This window comes from Plectropomus leopardus, chromosome 12 (genome assembly GCF_026936395.1).
Source record: "Plectropomus leopardus strain MGB_pleo_1.0 chromosome 12, ASM2693639v1, whole genome shotgun sequence".
Lineage (NCBI taxonomy): Eukaryota > Metazoa > Chordata > Actinopteri > Perciformes > Serranidae > Plectropomus > Plectropomus leopardus.
In genome coordinates this window covers 26,982,112-26,997,816 of record NC_142187.1, presented here as the reverse complement: position 1 = coordinate 26,997,816, position 15,705 = coordinate 26,982,112, and the positions used below count along the sequence as shown (strand labels likewise).

The following is a 15,705-nucleotide window of genomic DNA, read 5'->3' as shown; positions in this document are numbered from 1 at the left end:
CGTGCTACTTCTAGACAATATCCCAAATTTGGGGGGAAGCTCATCATGTTGCCAAGGAGAAGGAACAATGGAGAGAGCTCACTGTGGCTTTAGAATTAAATAAGAGCCATAATAACCCAGCAAGTAGTGTCCACTACACTGATTTAAAAACATTAACTTATTAACAATTCATTACTGTATGTGCAGATGAGCTATGGTAAACCTTCCTCCATCTAAACAGTGCCTAGATATCCCTCTTCTTCCCCAATGAAACTCCTCTAAATGACATAATTTATGTCTTTTGGTGTTATTTTGCTGGCTCTGGGGGCTGGTGCGCAAACTACAGGCTGTACTTCCCCATTTTAATATTGCCTGCCCACCCTGCCGCCACCACCATGTACTCAAAGAGTATACAACATAGAGTCTCAAACTTAAACTGAAATCCTATCAAACAGTAAAACTCGGCACGACTGATTGAATATAAATCAAGAACACATTACTGAACTACTTATTTCTCACCTTAAGTGTTTTTAGAAGTGTATTTTTATCGCACCGTTTTGCCGTAATGGCAAGAGTTTGTCAACAGGAAGTGGGCGCTATACTGCTTCCTGCACAGTGAAAACGGAGATTGAAAAAACACCAAATGGCAAGATCAAACGATAAAACTAAGCAGCGCTGATTAAATATAAAACCAATATTCTGTTTCTGAGTTGGCTATTTCTTGCCTCAAATGTTTTCAGAAGCATGTTTAAGTTTACAGTTTAACTGTAATATGAGATCTGGCCGGCCGCCATTGTTTCACATGGATCATTCCACATTAAGTCAGGGGCATAGCATTCTGGTAGCTGAAGGTTTTCTTGAGCAAAAGCACCCTTTTCTCTGAGGCATCAATTTCAAAAGTATTTGCATCTTTCTACTGCAGAGACAGCCTTGTTTTATGTGATGGCCTTCTATATATGATGTAGTGGATATACAGTTAACCAACTGACTGTTGTCACACTCAGCACATACTTTGAAAAGCTGAGACTGTGTTCTGTATGCATGTACGTATGTTGACATTACTCTTGGACTGCTGCTGGACCAAGTCATTATATGAGCCTCCCTCTTGCTAAGAGAAAATGGGTCATTACAGTTGAGTTTAGGACAGATTTATGATGTCATCATACCGTATCAAGCCTCTAAATGGCTGATTTGGCTCCATTTAATAACCATTATATAATTTAACTGCATGGAACAGCACTAAATCAATAGCAATCTCAGCTGCGTCAAACGTGATGAGAAAGACATGACCGTCCTCAAGCAGGACACTTTAAGTGTCTTGACTAAAAACAATGTACAGCACAAATTACTGGCAAACACTGTCTACAACATGTCTTGGCACTTAACATATTTTCCTCACAAAAACACCAACAGACACAGCTAATTATGACGGGCCGTGAAATACACAAAACAGATGTTAACAATTATGATTTAAATGTGATTGCAGCTGGAAAGTCTGAGTGTTTTTCCTTCTTAGCATTGTCACTCTAGGTAAAATCTTCCAATCTGGATCAGAATCCAAATTCCTTTTCTCCATCAAACACATTACGTACTGGGAATTTGAAGCAGTGGATTAAGTGGCTGACTGAAAGAACTGTATATTTCTTTTTACTCAAAATAAGGTGTTTCTGCATTAATCTCATCTTTCTTGTGGCAGGAAAAGAAGAGGAGAAGTCCCCATCAATAGAAACAATACAAAAAGTTTCCCCACCTTCCCTGTTAAGCCTCTCCTATATTAAAATGAAAACTGCTAGAAACACTGGATAAAGCAATTTCAATTTAAAAAAAATTGCACATGGCCTGGTCTAGAGCCAGAGTTCGGTTTGTCCATTATGGGCTATTGTTGTGGAGTAACATGGGAATCTCCATAGGCAAGGACCTGCTTCCTATGTAGGTATAAACTGCTAATTCTAAGGTGACAAAAACACAACAATTCTTAATTCCAGGTGGTGATTCACTAAACTAGATATACCACCATGCGGTCGTATGCCTCCATGCATCAGTCAAGTTGTACTTGCATCCATGTCTGTGAAAACATGAATGCTTCACACCCTCTCCCTGCTAGCACAAAGGATCCACACAATCAGCACAGTTTCAAGGTGGGCACCCAAGGTTCTTGAGTTATGACCAAAAACATGTCGTTTAAGGTCACAAAATCAAACATCAAAAAATCCCTCCAAGTGTTCTTCAGATATTGCTTCTACAAGAATAAGATAAATGACCTTGACCTTTGACCACCAAAGTCGAATCAGTTCATTGTTGAGTCTACTTAAACATGTTTGCCACATTTGAAGAAATTCCCTCAAGGTGTTCTTGAGATATTGCATTCACAAGAATGAGACTGATGAGGTCAGTGACCTTGACCTTTGACCACCAAAATATAATCAATTCATCCTTAAGTCCAAGTGATCGTTAATGCCAATTTTTTTTTAAAAAATCCCTCAAGGCTTTCTTAAGACATTGTATTCACAAGAATGAGACAGATGAGGTCACAGAGACCTTGAACTTTGACCTATGACCACCATCTATAAGGCTCATTACTGAGTCCAAGTGAATGTTTGTGTCGAATTTGAACAAAATCCCCAGAGGCGTTCTTGAGATTTTGCATTCACAAGAATATGCCGGACAGACAACCACTAAACATAATGCATAATATAACATAAAAACATACTTATTACATTATATTAAATTCCATTCCTGCCAACATGTGTCCCCTTATTCCTACACTGAGCAGTTAACATATTTATAAATAATAAGACTTTATAAAGATTTATGTCACAGTAAAAACTCAAAATCACACAGAAGATACTAATGACTAACTACAGTGTACTGCCCCTCAAGGCATCAAGAGTTATCAAAGCAAATGAGGCAGTGGTGCCTTGCACTGCACAGCATTAACATCATCCACCACTTCGGCAAATAAAGGAAGTGCACAATAAACTCTTGCCATAAGAGCACCACCTGAGCCACAGCTTCATCCCACCTGCTCACACATCAGACAGCAACCTTTTGCTTGAGGACACCATTCCAGGGAAAGTGTCACATTTCTGCTTTTGAGAAACACATTTACCTGCCTTTACAGTAAATGCCTCATGATGACAGCTGAGGAAAGCCTCCCTATAATTACCTTCACACCCTCAGGTCTTCAAGACTGGAACAACACACTGCTGTAATAATGTCCTCTCCGCACTTTCCTACACCCAGTTTTCTTTTATTTGTTTCCTGCAGTGAAAATACTTGATGAGGTTTTTCCACAGACAATATAAGCACTGTTTCACTGTAAACTCTGACAAGTTGATTTCACTTTTTAAAAAAATCTAGGAAACTGACTGCTTTGAAAAATGTAAGTAAATATAACGAGCAGTCTTAATTTATGTTTACTTCATATTTACTTGTTAAATTTACTCAAAATGTAGTCATATTTATTTGGTAAAGTTGTTGCAACTTAAAAATGACAAGTGTAATTAAATCAGTCTTTCTGCGTGTTGCAAACTAGTGAATCATATTCTTAAACATGTTACCAAAGCAGAAATCACAGGACTCCTAACTTCATCGTTGCCAAATTCCTCTTTGCTGTGATCAAGTTAAGTCAGACTAACTTGGTTGCTAACACTTAGAAAAAACAAGGTAATTTCCCTTGCCACATTTAGGTTGCAACAACTTCACAAAATTAGGTAAATACAGCTAAATTTCATATAAACTTAACACTTACATATAAAGTAAACATAGCTTAAGATCAATAGTGATATTTACTTTCCTTTTCAAGGCAATTTGTTGCCCTTATTATTTTCAGTAACATCAACATACAATATTTTACAGAGCAGGTTTAACTTTGCATCACATCACTCCTATTTGTTTGTCCTAACAACTTTTACATAAGTAGGTCTTTATGCAACAGGCACAAACACTATATTCACTCTTGTTCTCTAACATCTAAAACACAGAGACTGTTGTCAGTAATTTCTTCCTCTATATACAGTTTTCTGGCTTGTTTCCAGACACACTGGTAATATATGTAACAATTCCAGGCAGACGCGCACATAAACACACACACACTGAGGGTATGTAGAGATAACTTCCACATCTGGTCTGCAGAAACCTCCCACATCTGGCCACTAACTAACTCACTCTCTCATAACGCCAGACAAGCATGACAGTGCAGCCAGATTGTAGATGTGCATGTCTATTTCTTTGTAAATGTGTGTGTGTGTGTGTCTAAATGTCTGTTATGTTTTAAGTCTTTTGAGTGATTGGAAGGAGATCGATCTTACTCAGCACTGGAAATCTCTTGGGCAGACCAATGGAAAAAAAAACAACGTTAGCCTGAGCCGTCGCAGGTTTCCTGTGTGTGTGTATGTGTGTGTGTGGAAACCTTGGAAGGGTTTTCGTGCCAATAGAGAGTTAGCAAATCTATCTAAAGGAGTCCAAAGAGAGATTCAAACTTTTCTTGTTTTGGAAAAAGAATGCCTCTGGGCAAGGAAGCATTTTTTAATAGAAGTGATCAATATTGTGTAGAAAACATCATTTTTTACAATTTTAAAAGATTTATAGAACTGCACAGGAGGCGTGTCTGTGTCGGACTGACAGCAGCCCTCATGCGAAGCTCTACTAGTAAAGTAAAAGGAGAGAAAAAGAAAACGAAGTTGGCTTATGACTCATGGTAGGACAGTGTGCTGTTAGCAGTAGTATCAAAGAGCTATCAATGAACCAGAGTGTCATTTGCCGGTGAGTTTATACACTGCTGCAGCTGACCAGCTTATTAGTTAGCTATCTATTTTGACAACGGATGTTACCTGAGCACTTTTTACCAGTGAAGGTTTGTTTGGCTGCTGGACAGGACATGGGATGTGTTTGCATGTTAGCTTGATAAAAAAAATAGACTTCAGCAGGAACGTTTATGTGGGTTGCTCTTCAACTTTTGTGGTTCCTGCGTTGTGAATCAGGTTGCATAAAAACAGTAAAGATTTTGACTTTACACCTGCTCTTGGTGTAAAAAGACCAGGCGTAAAACTTCCATCTGGTACATCAGTGTAACTATCAGGTCGAACTAAAAACACCAAGTTACGACCGACTCAGCCACAGACTAGGCGTAAAATCTGTTTGTGCAACCAGCCCTAGATCTCATGTTTCCTGGGTCACAGAAACCTAATAAGTCAGGCTGAGTTTGGGGTAACATTCACAGAATGATGTAGCTAGATTTCTTTTTAGTGTAATGACTTAAGGAGAACAAGCAAGAGTATTTAACTTAAACAAGACCAGTATTGTGATTTTTTTTCCCGATGTGTAAAGAAGCTTTGGGGAAATTTAAGGGTAAAGTCAGGCAGGTCTGAGGAAGATGGAAACATTCCCTTGCAAAGAAAAAAAAGGAGAAATAAACTATTTTTATGGAACGTAACAGTGTGCAGCTCTCCTTTGTGCCTCACAGTGAAGACTTTTGTGTTTTGCACCTGAATATTTTTGTCTGGATGTGTGCACACTTAGTCACTCTTCTAAAATTTAGGAGGTAAAATTATGCCTGAATATCAAACTGTACATATACTGTAATATGAACAGGCAGTCAAAACTTGCATCATAACTATGGATGCCTACAATGTTATATTGCATGGATTCTGCTTGTAAAATATATTCACAGCAGCATCAGTATAGCAAATCAATATTTTGGTTTTGGCCTGGTTTCCCATAAATAATGTAGGATTTGGATCAGTATTGCACTGGCAGCTGAAAAACAAAGAGGATTAAACATTCATTTGGTAGTTGGCTGTTTTTCATCGTGTTCTTTTTACCTTAAAATGCTTCACCAGCCTCTTCAACGCTTCGCATTCCTCCGTCATGACACACCTTGTTAGATAGAAAGACAGACAGACAGACAGACAGAAAGATAGGTAAAAAGAAAGAAAGCCTTGATGTTTACCCTCAGTACTCCAGTTGTTTTTGATTAAAAACTTTTGAGCCAAAAACTAAAATCTAGGTCAAAGTGGAAACTGTGCATTTGATAGTCACAACATGCACACACAGCCAAACACCTTAGTTAGAAGCTGTGGCTCCTTTAGATAATGACTGCTTGTTTTCTTGTGTGAAAAAAGCATTTGCATATTTAATACTGATTACCTGCATATTGTGAGTATGATTAATTTGAATTATAGCATAATGAAATTTGCAAAATGTTATATATACCTGCAGTGGTTAAATTTGTGACAAGTGTACACTAAATTTCATTTTCAAAATATTAGAGAGCACACAGCAGCAGAGTGATGCGCAAAAACCCAATCACACATCTGAGGCAGTTACAACAGAACAGATGCACTTGGTGACTGCTCAGAGTTTATCCTCTACAGTTTTCCAAAGGGTACTGAGGATACAGTGTCCTATTTTTCTTTTCCCTCCGTCTCTCCCCCAACACACACTTTCTCCTTCTCTGGTTACATAACCGTAGTAGACTTTATTCACTTCTTTCACATGAAAAAGAAACTTCTGCCTGCTCTTGGATCATTTTCTGACAATGGGGCCTTTTGTTCTGGTCGAGTCAGGAAATGGGAAAGAGAGGGAGAGGAGAGTGAGACAGAAGGAGAGAGAGAGAGGAAGGCTCTCTTCCAGGGTAGCCCCAGTGACTGTGTTGCCCTGTGGGCCTCAAAGTGAGGGACAGAGGAAGGAAAGGAGGGATGGAGTGTGAAGGAGGGAGAGCAGCGACAGAAGCCATTGAGGAGAGCTGAAGGGCAATTAAGGTGAAAAAAAGAGGAAAAGGAGAATGCTTTGAGGAACTCCACAGAGCACAAATGAATTATGCCACTTCTAACAAAGTAATCTATACCGCAAAGAAAAAAAACACAAACACAGTCTGCAAGATGTGTCTCTGCTAGTTAGTGCTACAGATCTAAGATGGTCCAGACAGTGCATGCTCCTTTGTATTGTACCGGTTTGGTATGCGTTGCTTACTCAGCTTGTATATCCTGTTGTCATGCAGGTTGATCCTCTAGGCTTGTGGTTCCCAACTCGGGGGTCCAGACCACCCAAGGGGACCCACAAAGATCTGAGCAGTCATGAAGTGATTAAACAAAATTATGCTCCATAAAATAATGTTTACTTGTTTAAAAATGGAAACAGACAACTTTTCAATTTTGCAACCAGGTGTTTTTTTGTTTTTTTTTTTGCCAGGTGGCCCCAAGTTCCTTCAGTTGTTTCACTGTCTGCCATTTCTGCTAAAGGAGATAATATCTGCAAAGAGCTTACATTGATACTCTGGTAACTGGGGATAGCTGCTGGGTAAGCTGCTAAGGATTGTTTATGCCTGCGTGGCGGCTCGTTTTTTGGCTCGAAGTGTGTGTATGTTACTGTACTACTGGCCTTAGCTGCTGCAGAGAGTCTGCCGCTTCACAGCGGCTCAATGCTCAGCTCAGCGCCTACAGCCGACATGCTCCTAGAATCTCAGAGTGGAAAATTTTGCTCATTTTTTCACCTTTTTAAAACCTATTTTACATACTTGGAGCTTTTTTTAATTGTTAAAATTTGGCTAGATGATTATTGACACATTTTTCTGTGGCGGGACAAACTCATCAAACATTGTTTGCTTTAACCAGATTTTAACATTCTGACCACAATGACGCCGTATATCCGTGTTTGGCATTGTGACGTTCTGTAGACTCATTTAGCCACTTGTTAATAACCTTATTTTTTAAAGACACATAAAAGCTTCTACATTCATGAGTAGGTAATTTACAGATTTATTTTATGTTGTAGAACAAAATGTGAAAGTCCTGCTTGTTAAACAATGACCTTAATTCAGGCACCAAAAACCCATTCAAAAAACCTACTGACTTCTCAGCACGGGAACTGAGAGAGTTAAAATGCTAACTCATTTTCGGGTTTTAGGACTCATCCCTGGAGCACTCTAAAGTCACAAAATAAAGAGGTTTGGAAACACCGCATTATGCAGACTACCTGAGGCGGTCCACCACCTGGTCAAGGTCAGTGACATTTAGCTTGTCTCTCAATGCCTCAATCTCATCTTCAGCATTAGAACAGTGAGAGCTCGGCCTGAAGAAAGGAGTTTACACAAGAAGATCAAAAGAGATTTGAGACTTAATGAAAATTACTGACAAAACATTTTAGTCAAACAATCAAGTTCTGTTGTACCAGCATTACTTACCTGCTTCCATTATCAGTGTCTCCAGGGTTGCTACAGCTGTCAAGGTAACTCAGGGCGTAGTCTACTGTCTCAGGTTTGTACCGAGACAAGAGCTCCTCACCATCTCTATAGCAACAACAGCACAGATAAAAGGATGACTAAAAATTCAGTTCACTGTATCTGCAGCTCTTTCAATGCTAATATGAGGGAATTTCTGAAAAGATTTTTATTGATTTATTATAATTATTATTCCCTTTTTAAAATTTCTTTCTATATTATTTATTTCTATATTATTCCTATTTTATTGAGATTTTTTAAATTTTTACTTTCATCACTTCTTACGGCACATCTGCCTCCAGTTGCTTAACTGTTTAAATTTTTAGTCAGTCATTTGTAAAGCACTTTGAATTGCACCAGCCTTTGTGAAAAGTGCTCTACAAATAAAGTTTAAAGAGCAGCAGTAGTCTAGTAGTATTCTATAACACAAGTATGAAACTAAAAATGAGTATAATACCTCTGCTTTAATCGACATAGGCACAGTCTTTCTTTATGCAGGATGATCTGATTAAAGGCTGCACAACATTACTAGAATTCTGATCTGGGCTCATTTTACAATATCTAAAAACTGATCTCTGGAAGAAAAGGATAAACAACAGCAGGATTATCTTTTCTGAATCATGCCTGTGAGAAAAAGAAACAAGCAGATGGTGTAGGCAGCAGCAGGTGGGGTGACAGCCCGGTCAGTTCTGCTTGATTTTATAGTCCCTACATGAGGGAAAATGTGTCTTTTCTGGCCGCTCAGACAATGACATGGAGGTGTGGGTGTGTGATTGAATGTGGGTGGATGGCTGCGGCATCAGGACCACACAGGAGAAGGCCAATAAGATAAATCAGTGGACTTTTACAAGGTACACACCCATCGACACACTCTAACAGTTTAAATCTGGTATGGGAATGGGAGCTATTTTTACCCCCCTCCCGTTGATGTGGTTTCTGACAATTAGCTTGTTAGGCCTTTAAGACAAATAGGGGAGATTGTTCTTTGCTAATTTGTCTGATAAATTACACTGAAATCACACATAAACACAACAATTTGCGGTGGAGAGTATTAAAGAGAGAAAGATGCTGGTCTCTATCTTGATGCTTTGGCAATATTTTCTCAATTTCCATGCCAACAAAGCGTATTAAATTGAAATAAATTGACAAACAGAGGTCTGTGGAGCATTATTAAGTGGAAGTGTTATTAGGGGGAAGTGTGTTGGGTCTGCTCCTGAAAGCCATTCAGCTGATATACACTTGGGACTTAGCCTAATTGAATGATCAAAGGCCTGAAACACACACTCACTCACAGTACCATGCATCAAGGTCAACAAGTATACCGAAGCCAACTTCAAAGAGGAAAAGCGATTTGTGCTGGCACACGCTGTGTGGCACAAATGCATTTTTTTTTTTTTTTTTTTTGGTAGTGCTCTGACGCAGCCAATAACAAAGAGCTGTATTTCTCCCACTCAATGGGACTTTCAGTAATCCATTTACATCCGGGCCGAAGCACTTTACAAGAGTGACTTGTGATGTGTGAGCTGGTAAGGCCTCGGTTCGTGTCTTGCTCTGTGACACTTTAATAAGACACAGTGCTGTTGTGGGCATCAGACCTGTGGCCTCATGGATATTGGATTGTCAGCTTAAACATCAGGCCTTGCTGTCATGCTGACTTAGAAGAAACCCCAGTAAGATAACTTCAAAATAAATCCCTGTCAACGGAGCTGTCATAACAAGCGCCGGAGTTACATTATACACTTTATATTTCTTTTGATGCATGAAATAGATCAGATTCTGCAGGGGACTTATTTTACAATTTTTCAATTTAAGTAAAAACACAACTGAAACTGTTCTTGCTCCAGGGATGGCAGTGTTGGCTGGCCCACTGCTTTGGTACAAACTGAAATATCTCAACTTCTATTAGATGGATTTACGTACAATTTTGTACAGACATTCAGGGTCCCCAGAGGGTGAACACTGATGATGTTGGTGATCTTTTGACTTCTCCTACAGTGTCATGATGAGGTTTACATTTGTGGTTTTGAGTGAAATGTTTCTACTATTACGGATGGATTGCCACAAAACCTGGCAAAGACAAATTTGTTTTCATCAAGATGAAGGACAGACTGACAGAATTTGTGGCATCAACCCCTTTCCACCCAACTTGGCATGTGCATGCAGGATTTTTAAACTCAGGAAATAAAGTTTAGAATAGTTGGGACTGCTTTCCCATTGCCAGTAGCAATATAGAAGTATACCCTTCTATGTTTTTTTTTTTCCTTTATTTTTTTTCCTGATGCATCATGTTCACCGTCAAGGACAGGCCAAAAAAGGTTAGTAAACAGCAGAAAGCAGCATGGAGGACAGTGAAAATGTCACGGTTGTTTCTCCTTTTTATATTACTTATTTAGTCTCTATCTCAAACTAAAGTTTGAAAGATGTTTGAGCGCTGACTGGAAGGTAACAGATGGTATTTTAAGGCTGCATGTCATTGAATTGTGCCAAAGGAGATAAACTTTTCACTTCCACAAGGGGGCCATATTTCTCTCCCTGCCAATTTATGCCAGTTGGAGCTGGAAGCGATAAAAACTTGTGACTACTGCAGAGTAATTTTAACCAGGAGTGAATGCTGATTGTAACCTTTCCCGCTAAAGCAAAATGTGAGATGCTAGTAGAAGTTAGAGGGTTTTTGGTCGAGTGAGAAACAGGCTAAACAGTCAACAAAGTTACCAACCGTTTAGCTGGAAAACCTAAAAATCTACATGTCCAGTTCAGTGTCATGTTTCCATAAGTGCCAATCGAAGCCAACTGAAGCTGGAGTCGATAAATACCCATGACAACAGAGTCATCTGCCTTATGAACGCCGATTGTTACCGTCCCACTAAAGACAAAAGCCAGATAATACTGGGTATTAGTGGGTTGTTTGTTTTTTCATTTTTTTTGTCCATTGGGAAATGGGCTTTAGTGTTGCTATAAATTTGTAATTTTTGTATGTAGATCCTACAGAATAGGTCAGCACTCACTCACTCTTACACACACACACACACACACACACACACACACACACACACACACACACACACACACACACACACACACACACACACACACAAAAGACCTGCCTGCAGCCTGTAGTTTAACGACACAACATAAACTGACACAGAAAAAAAGAAACTCACAATAAAAAAGAAGTGGACAAATTGACAGGTAATAAACGGTTTGTCACTAAAACAGAAAGCAATCCATCTTATGTTTTCCTTTCTTTTCTTTCTTTTTTTTTTTTTAAAAAAAGGCCTTGACAAAACCTGAGAGGTGACGCAGGGCAACATTCCTGACAGCAGTGAGCTGGTTGCTGGGATAGTTACTGGCTCATTCATACTGGGACTCTCTCACACACTTCCTCACAAACACATTTCCATACATAAATCAGGCCGCATAAAGGACGCAGGGCAGTGTCACGAACCAATATTATCCTGCCAACTGTTTTTATGACATTCTTCCGAGTATTTTAATACATGTCATTAAATTGCCAATTGCTGCAAGCCCATTTCTGAACTGCTGTAAGATTAGCTGTAGAAATTAAAAACCAAACAGCAATTAGAAAGTTTTATTACAACCTCTTGAGGAGTTTATAACTCCCTGGTTACTGCTTTTAAAACAAAAAACAGATTTCATTGCATTCTCCCTGTTAAATCTTCATTGAAAAAACTTCTGATTACTGGCCAGATTTGGGCATTTGTACATTCTTTACAGTTTTAAAATGAGTATATAGCTTTTCATTTAAGGTAAAACATATCTTTAATCTAATAAAGGCTGGCTGTGACTGGGCCTTTAAAACAGTTTGTTGGCATTTGGTGAGGAATGCATTGAAGTCTCCCTCCTATAATTGTCCCATTGTTCCTCTGCTTTCCATCCCATTTGTAACTGACATGGGAACACCATATTGCATTTTATGGCACTCTTTGTTGGGGGAAAAATGACGCAAAGGGTGTGAAAGCAGTGTCTTCACCTACTTATCCATACCATCTCCTGGGCTGTGAAAAAGCTAGGAGTGTTGCGCTTTTTTTTAGAACAGAGACCAAGAAAAAAAAGTGAAAAAATCACTAATAAAGTAGATCAAGGGAGAAATTGCATTTGTTCATCATGCAAATGTCGACTCTAATGGCTGTCTCTGGAACTAAACTGCTCTATCAACTCTGTAGCTGTCAAACAAATTTTAATTCAAACAGAAAGCTGAAAAAGTAAATTTCCTGAGGACTAATAACTGAGAGCTGACTGACTGACAATGAAAGTTTTTGACAGGGCGTTATCTGCAGTGGGGTAAACTAAAACTGGCTAGTGTACTTCTACAAAGGCTACTGCTGTGGTAGAACCACATTCTTTGACAACAGTGGTGGTCTGCAGCCACAGACTGTATAAATAATGGACGTAACTACTGTGACGTCATCCATTGGTTTGTGGACTGCCGTTTTGAAGCTTCGAGTAAGGCTTTTCGTTTGTTGCTATCTTGGGTTTTTAGAGCCAGAAGTGACCATATTTGCATTTGAGATTAAAGCTGTGGAGGAGCAAGGGTTGGATCTGACTTACAGAGCATCGAAACGCCTCACAGACAACCTGTCACCCCCGCCTTCAATCATATGTGACTTTCGGGGCCTTAATTAAAATGTAAAGGAGTGAGTTATAAAAAAAAAAAAAAAAACACCCCCCATGAATGTTTAAATTAGCTATAGAGACCAAAACTGTCTTTTGTACCGTGTTGTAAACATGCTTATTTCTGCTATAAAGTTTGGGCAATTTAACATGGGAGTCTATGGGGATTTACTCTGTTTTGTGGCCAGTTGATAAACTGCATGTCTTGGCATTTACGCACTGGTCTTATTTTCCAGCCTCAGAACTTACTGCTTGATTGAAGAATTTGTATAATTAAATTTAGTCTGTCTTTTTTTTTCTTTTTTGTCCATACAATTCTGTTGAACAGCAAATTACAAAAAACTATTATTTGTGTTTTGTTTCTTCTAATTCATAACAAACAATATATTTGCAAAGAATAAAATAAGGACTTATAAATAATTAGCAATAAAAAGTACATAATCGGAGCAGTATAAAAAAAATTGTTATATTATACTTAAAAAACAACTAATGAGTGTGCAAACAGCAGTAGCAGCAGCACCAGCAAAAGTCCAGTAAAAGTGCAGTATGACAGATATGGAGTGATGTCAGTGGTTTGGAGTGACATGAGGTAAATATTGCATGAGCCCAATGATGACAGCTCATCAGTCTTGTCAGACTGAGGAGACGTCTGAGTTCAGCACCGCCACAGCTTTGGGAAAGAAGCTGTTTTTCAGTGTATTTGTGTGTGAGAGGATTGATCTGAAGTGCCTGCCTGATAGGAGGAGCTTGAACAGATGATGTGCAGGGTGTGTAATGTCTTTAATGATGTTCTTAGCCCTCCTCACACAGCGAGCCTGTAAAGATGTTTTATGTTTTGGGGCAACACAACCTTTTAATAATTCACTAAGAATGCACAGTAGTGTAGATGTATGTGTGAGAGATCTTACACGTACCTTCCCTCGCTGCTGGCTCTTTCTCTGAGAGTCTGAAGTAACATCTTGACCTCAGCTCTCACCAGCTCTTTGACTGCAGGAGGGTCAGCTAGAGGGGACGCCTGCTGACGTGGGAGAGGGGTTCCTGCTCTGCTCCCGCTGTTTCCTTGATGGCTTGCCTGCCACATCTTGTGCCACATGTCCGCCTGCAAATATAATAACGGTAAATGAAGGTAGTTACCAGTTATACACAAAATAATTTACAGTAGCTCGATATTCACGTCACAGCTGACTGCTTACCCCTTGTGTTGTCTTAACTGTCTGTACACCACACTGTCCCAAGGGTCAAAAATGACCTTCACTTAAGGGTCATGATACTGCACCAAGTGACAGTATGATAGCTGATATTTTCATTTGAGTTAGTGAATCGCTTTTTTAAAGTGGTCAGTCCACCTGCAATGTGCTGCAAGCAGTGATCCACATATCCGTCATCCAGTGACTCTCATGACAGCCTCCCTGACTGAGGATGATAGCAGGACTTTTCATGTCTCAGGTAAGGCTTTGGAGGATTTCCTTTTTTTCCTGAGTCTCAGTGAGTCTATATGTCTATTATCTCTGAAAAAGCAAATATATTGGGTGTGTGGATCATTCTCAGTTCTGCAGGTAGATACAGGACTCCTCTTTCATGTAGCACCCATGTTAAACACCACACTGTTTACATTTACAGAATTAAAGGAATACTTCACCCTGCAACATATGTATTTTCACTAATAAATCTTACTGGAGTCTAGTTTTGAAATTCTAGTGGATGTTTGTGCCTAATTTGAGATAATTCCCTAAAGGCATTCTTGAGATGTCATGCTCACAAGAATGGGACAGACGGACAACCTAAAAAGATAATGCCTCTGTCCATGGCTACCGCCAGCATCTAGGCATTGAAAATATCAAAATTCCTAACAAAAATGTTAAGATTAGCACCAGCTTGCAGTGCAAATGCTGAAAGTAAACAGTTATCCACGTTCTGCAGGTGACTAACTTTTTCTCCTCACTTTCTTTCAATAAAAACATGGCACTCTGGCACAATAAGACATTTGTTTAGAAATGCACAGAAATATAAAATCTTTTGGTTGAAAATCTCAGAACACCGAGCCTTACTGATGTCCCACATAAAACAATTTGATAGCTTTGTAAACCAATATATCTCACTTTCACTGTTGCATCGTGTTAACATGCGTTCCCACTGAATTATGACTAAAGAACACTTGACCACATGTAGCATCGACTGAGCATTATGAACTTCAGGTTGGCCATATCGTTAAACAAACAGCCCTTGCTGCTGCAGGACTGGGCAGCTTTTTAATCTTTGTAATTTTTCTACAGTGGGATTATCACTGGAGATCAAGGAATTGTGAAAAAAAAATGTGGGAAAGGTCGGTCTTTATGCGTGACTTCCTCTGTGAGCTGGTAACAGGGCTGAGAGCCCAGGACCATGGGTGTACTCTTACACTCTTGCTTTCTGCATTTTAACACAAACCAGTGCTAAAAGAAATCCTAATTTAACCAAAATGTAACACTCAGAGTAAAATCAGTTAAAAAAAAAGAAGAAAGGAACTTTTGTGTCTAAATGCATTTGTACATTTGAGTCCCAGTGAACTCTGGATACCATTAACGGCTCCACACCTGTTGCCTGCCAATCATTTCTGTCATGTTGCACTCAAAGACTTCACTTCAAAGGGATACACCGGAGGACACTAAACACACCATTTCTGGTCCTTGCACGTGTGTCTCAGTGTGTGTGCGTGCCCTCGCATACCAGCATGCTGCACACACACAGCCCTGTTCACTCACACTGGCTTCCTCTGTCTTTAGGTGTTGAGGTGTTTATGTTACAAGATTCGTGGCTCGCTAGCTAACAAGCTGTTCCTGGATCATTTTTTTCTGCCTCCCTCTGCTGTGAGACTGTTGATCTCATCCAAGAGCTAT

General features: G+C 39.4%; 1 protein-coding gene across 2 annotated transcripts in view; it reads right to left on the bottom strand.

The window, feature by feature from the left end:
* Positions 1 to 15,705, bottom strand: part of ccdc24 (coiled-coil domain containing 24) — a 39,558-nt gene that overhangs the window by 19,255 nt on the left and 4,598 nt on the right. For both annotated transcript variants that reach the window (XM_088085781.1, XM_042498494.2), the window contains exons 3-6: positions 13,744 to 13,928; positions 8,162 to 8,266; positions 7,954 to 8,049; positions 5,802 to 5,856 (exon numbers count right to left, since the gene is read on the bottom strand). In XM_088085781.1, the coding sequence (XP_087941907.1) occupies positions 5,802 to 5,856; positions 7,954 to 8,049; positions 8,162 to 8,266; positions 13,744 to 13,928 (441 nt within the window). The remainder of the gene's footprint in view (positions 1 to 5,801; positions 5,857 to 7,953; positions 8,050 to 8,161; positions 8,267 to 13,743; positions 13,929 to 15,705) is intronic.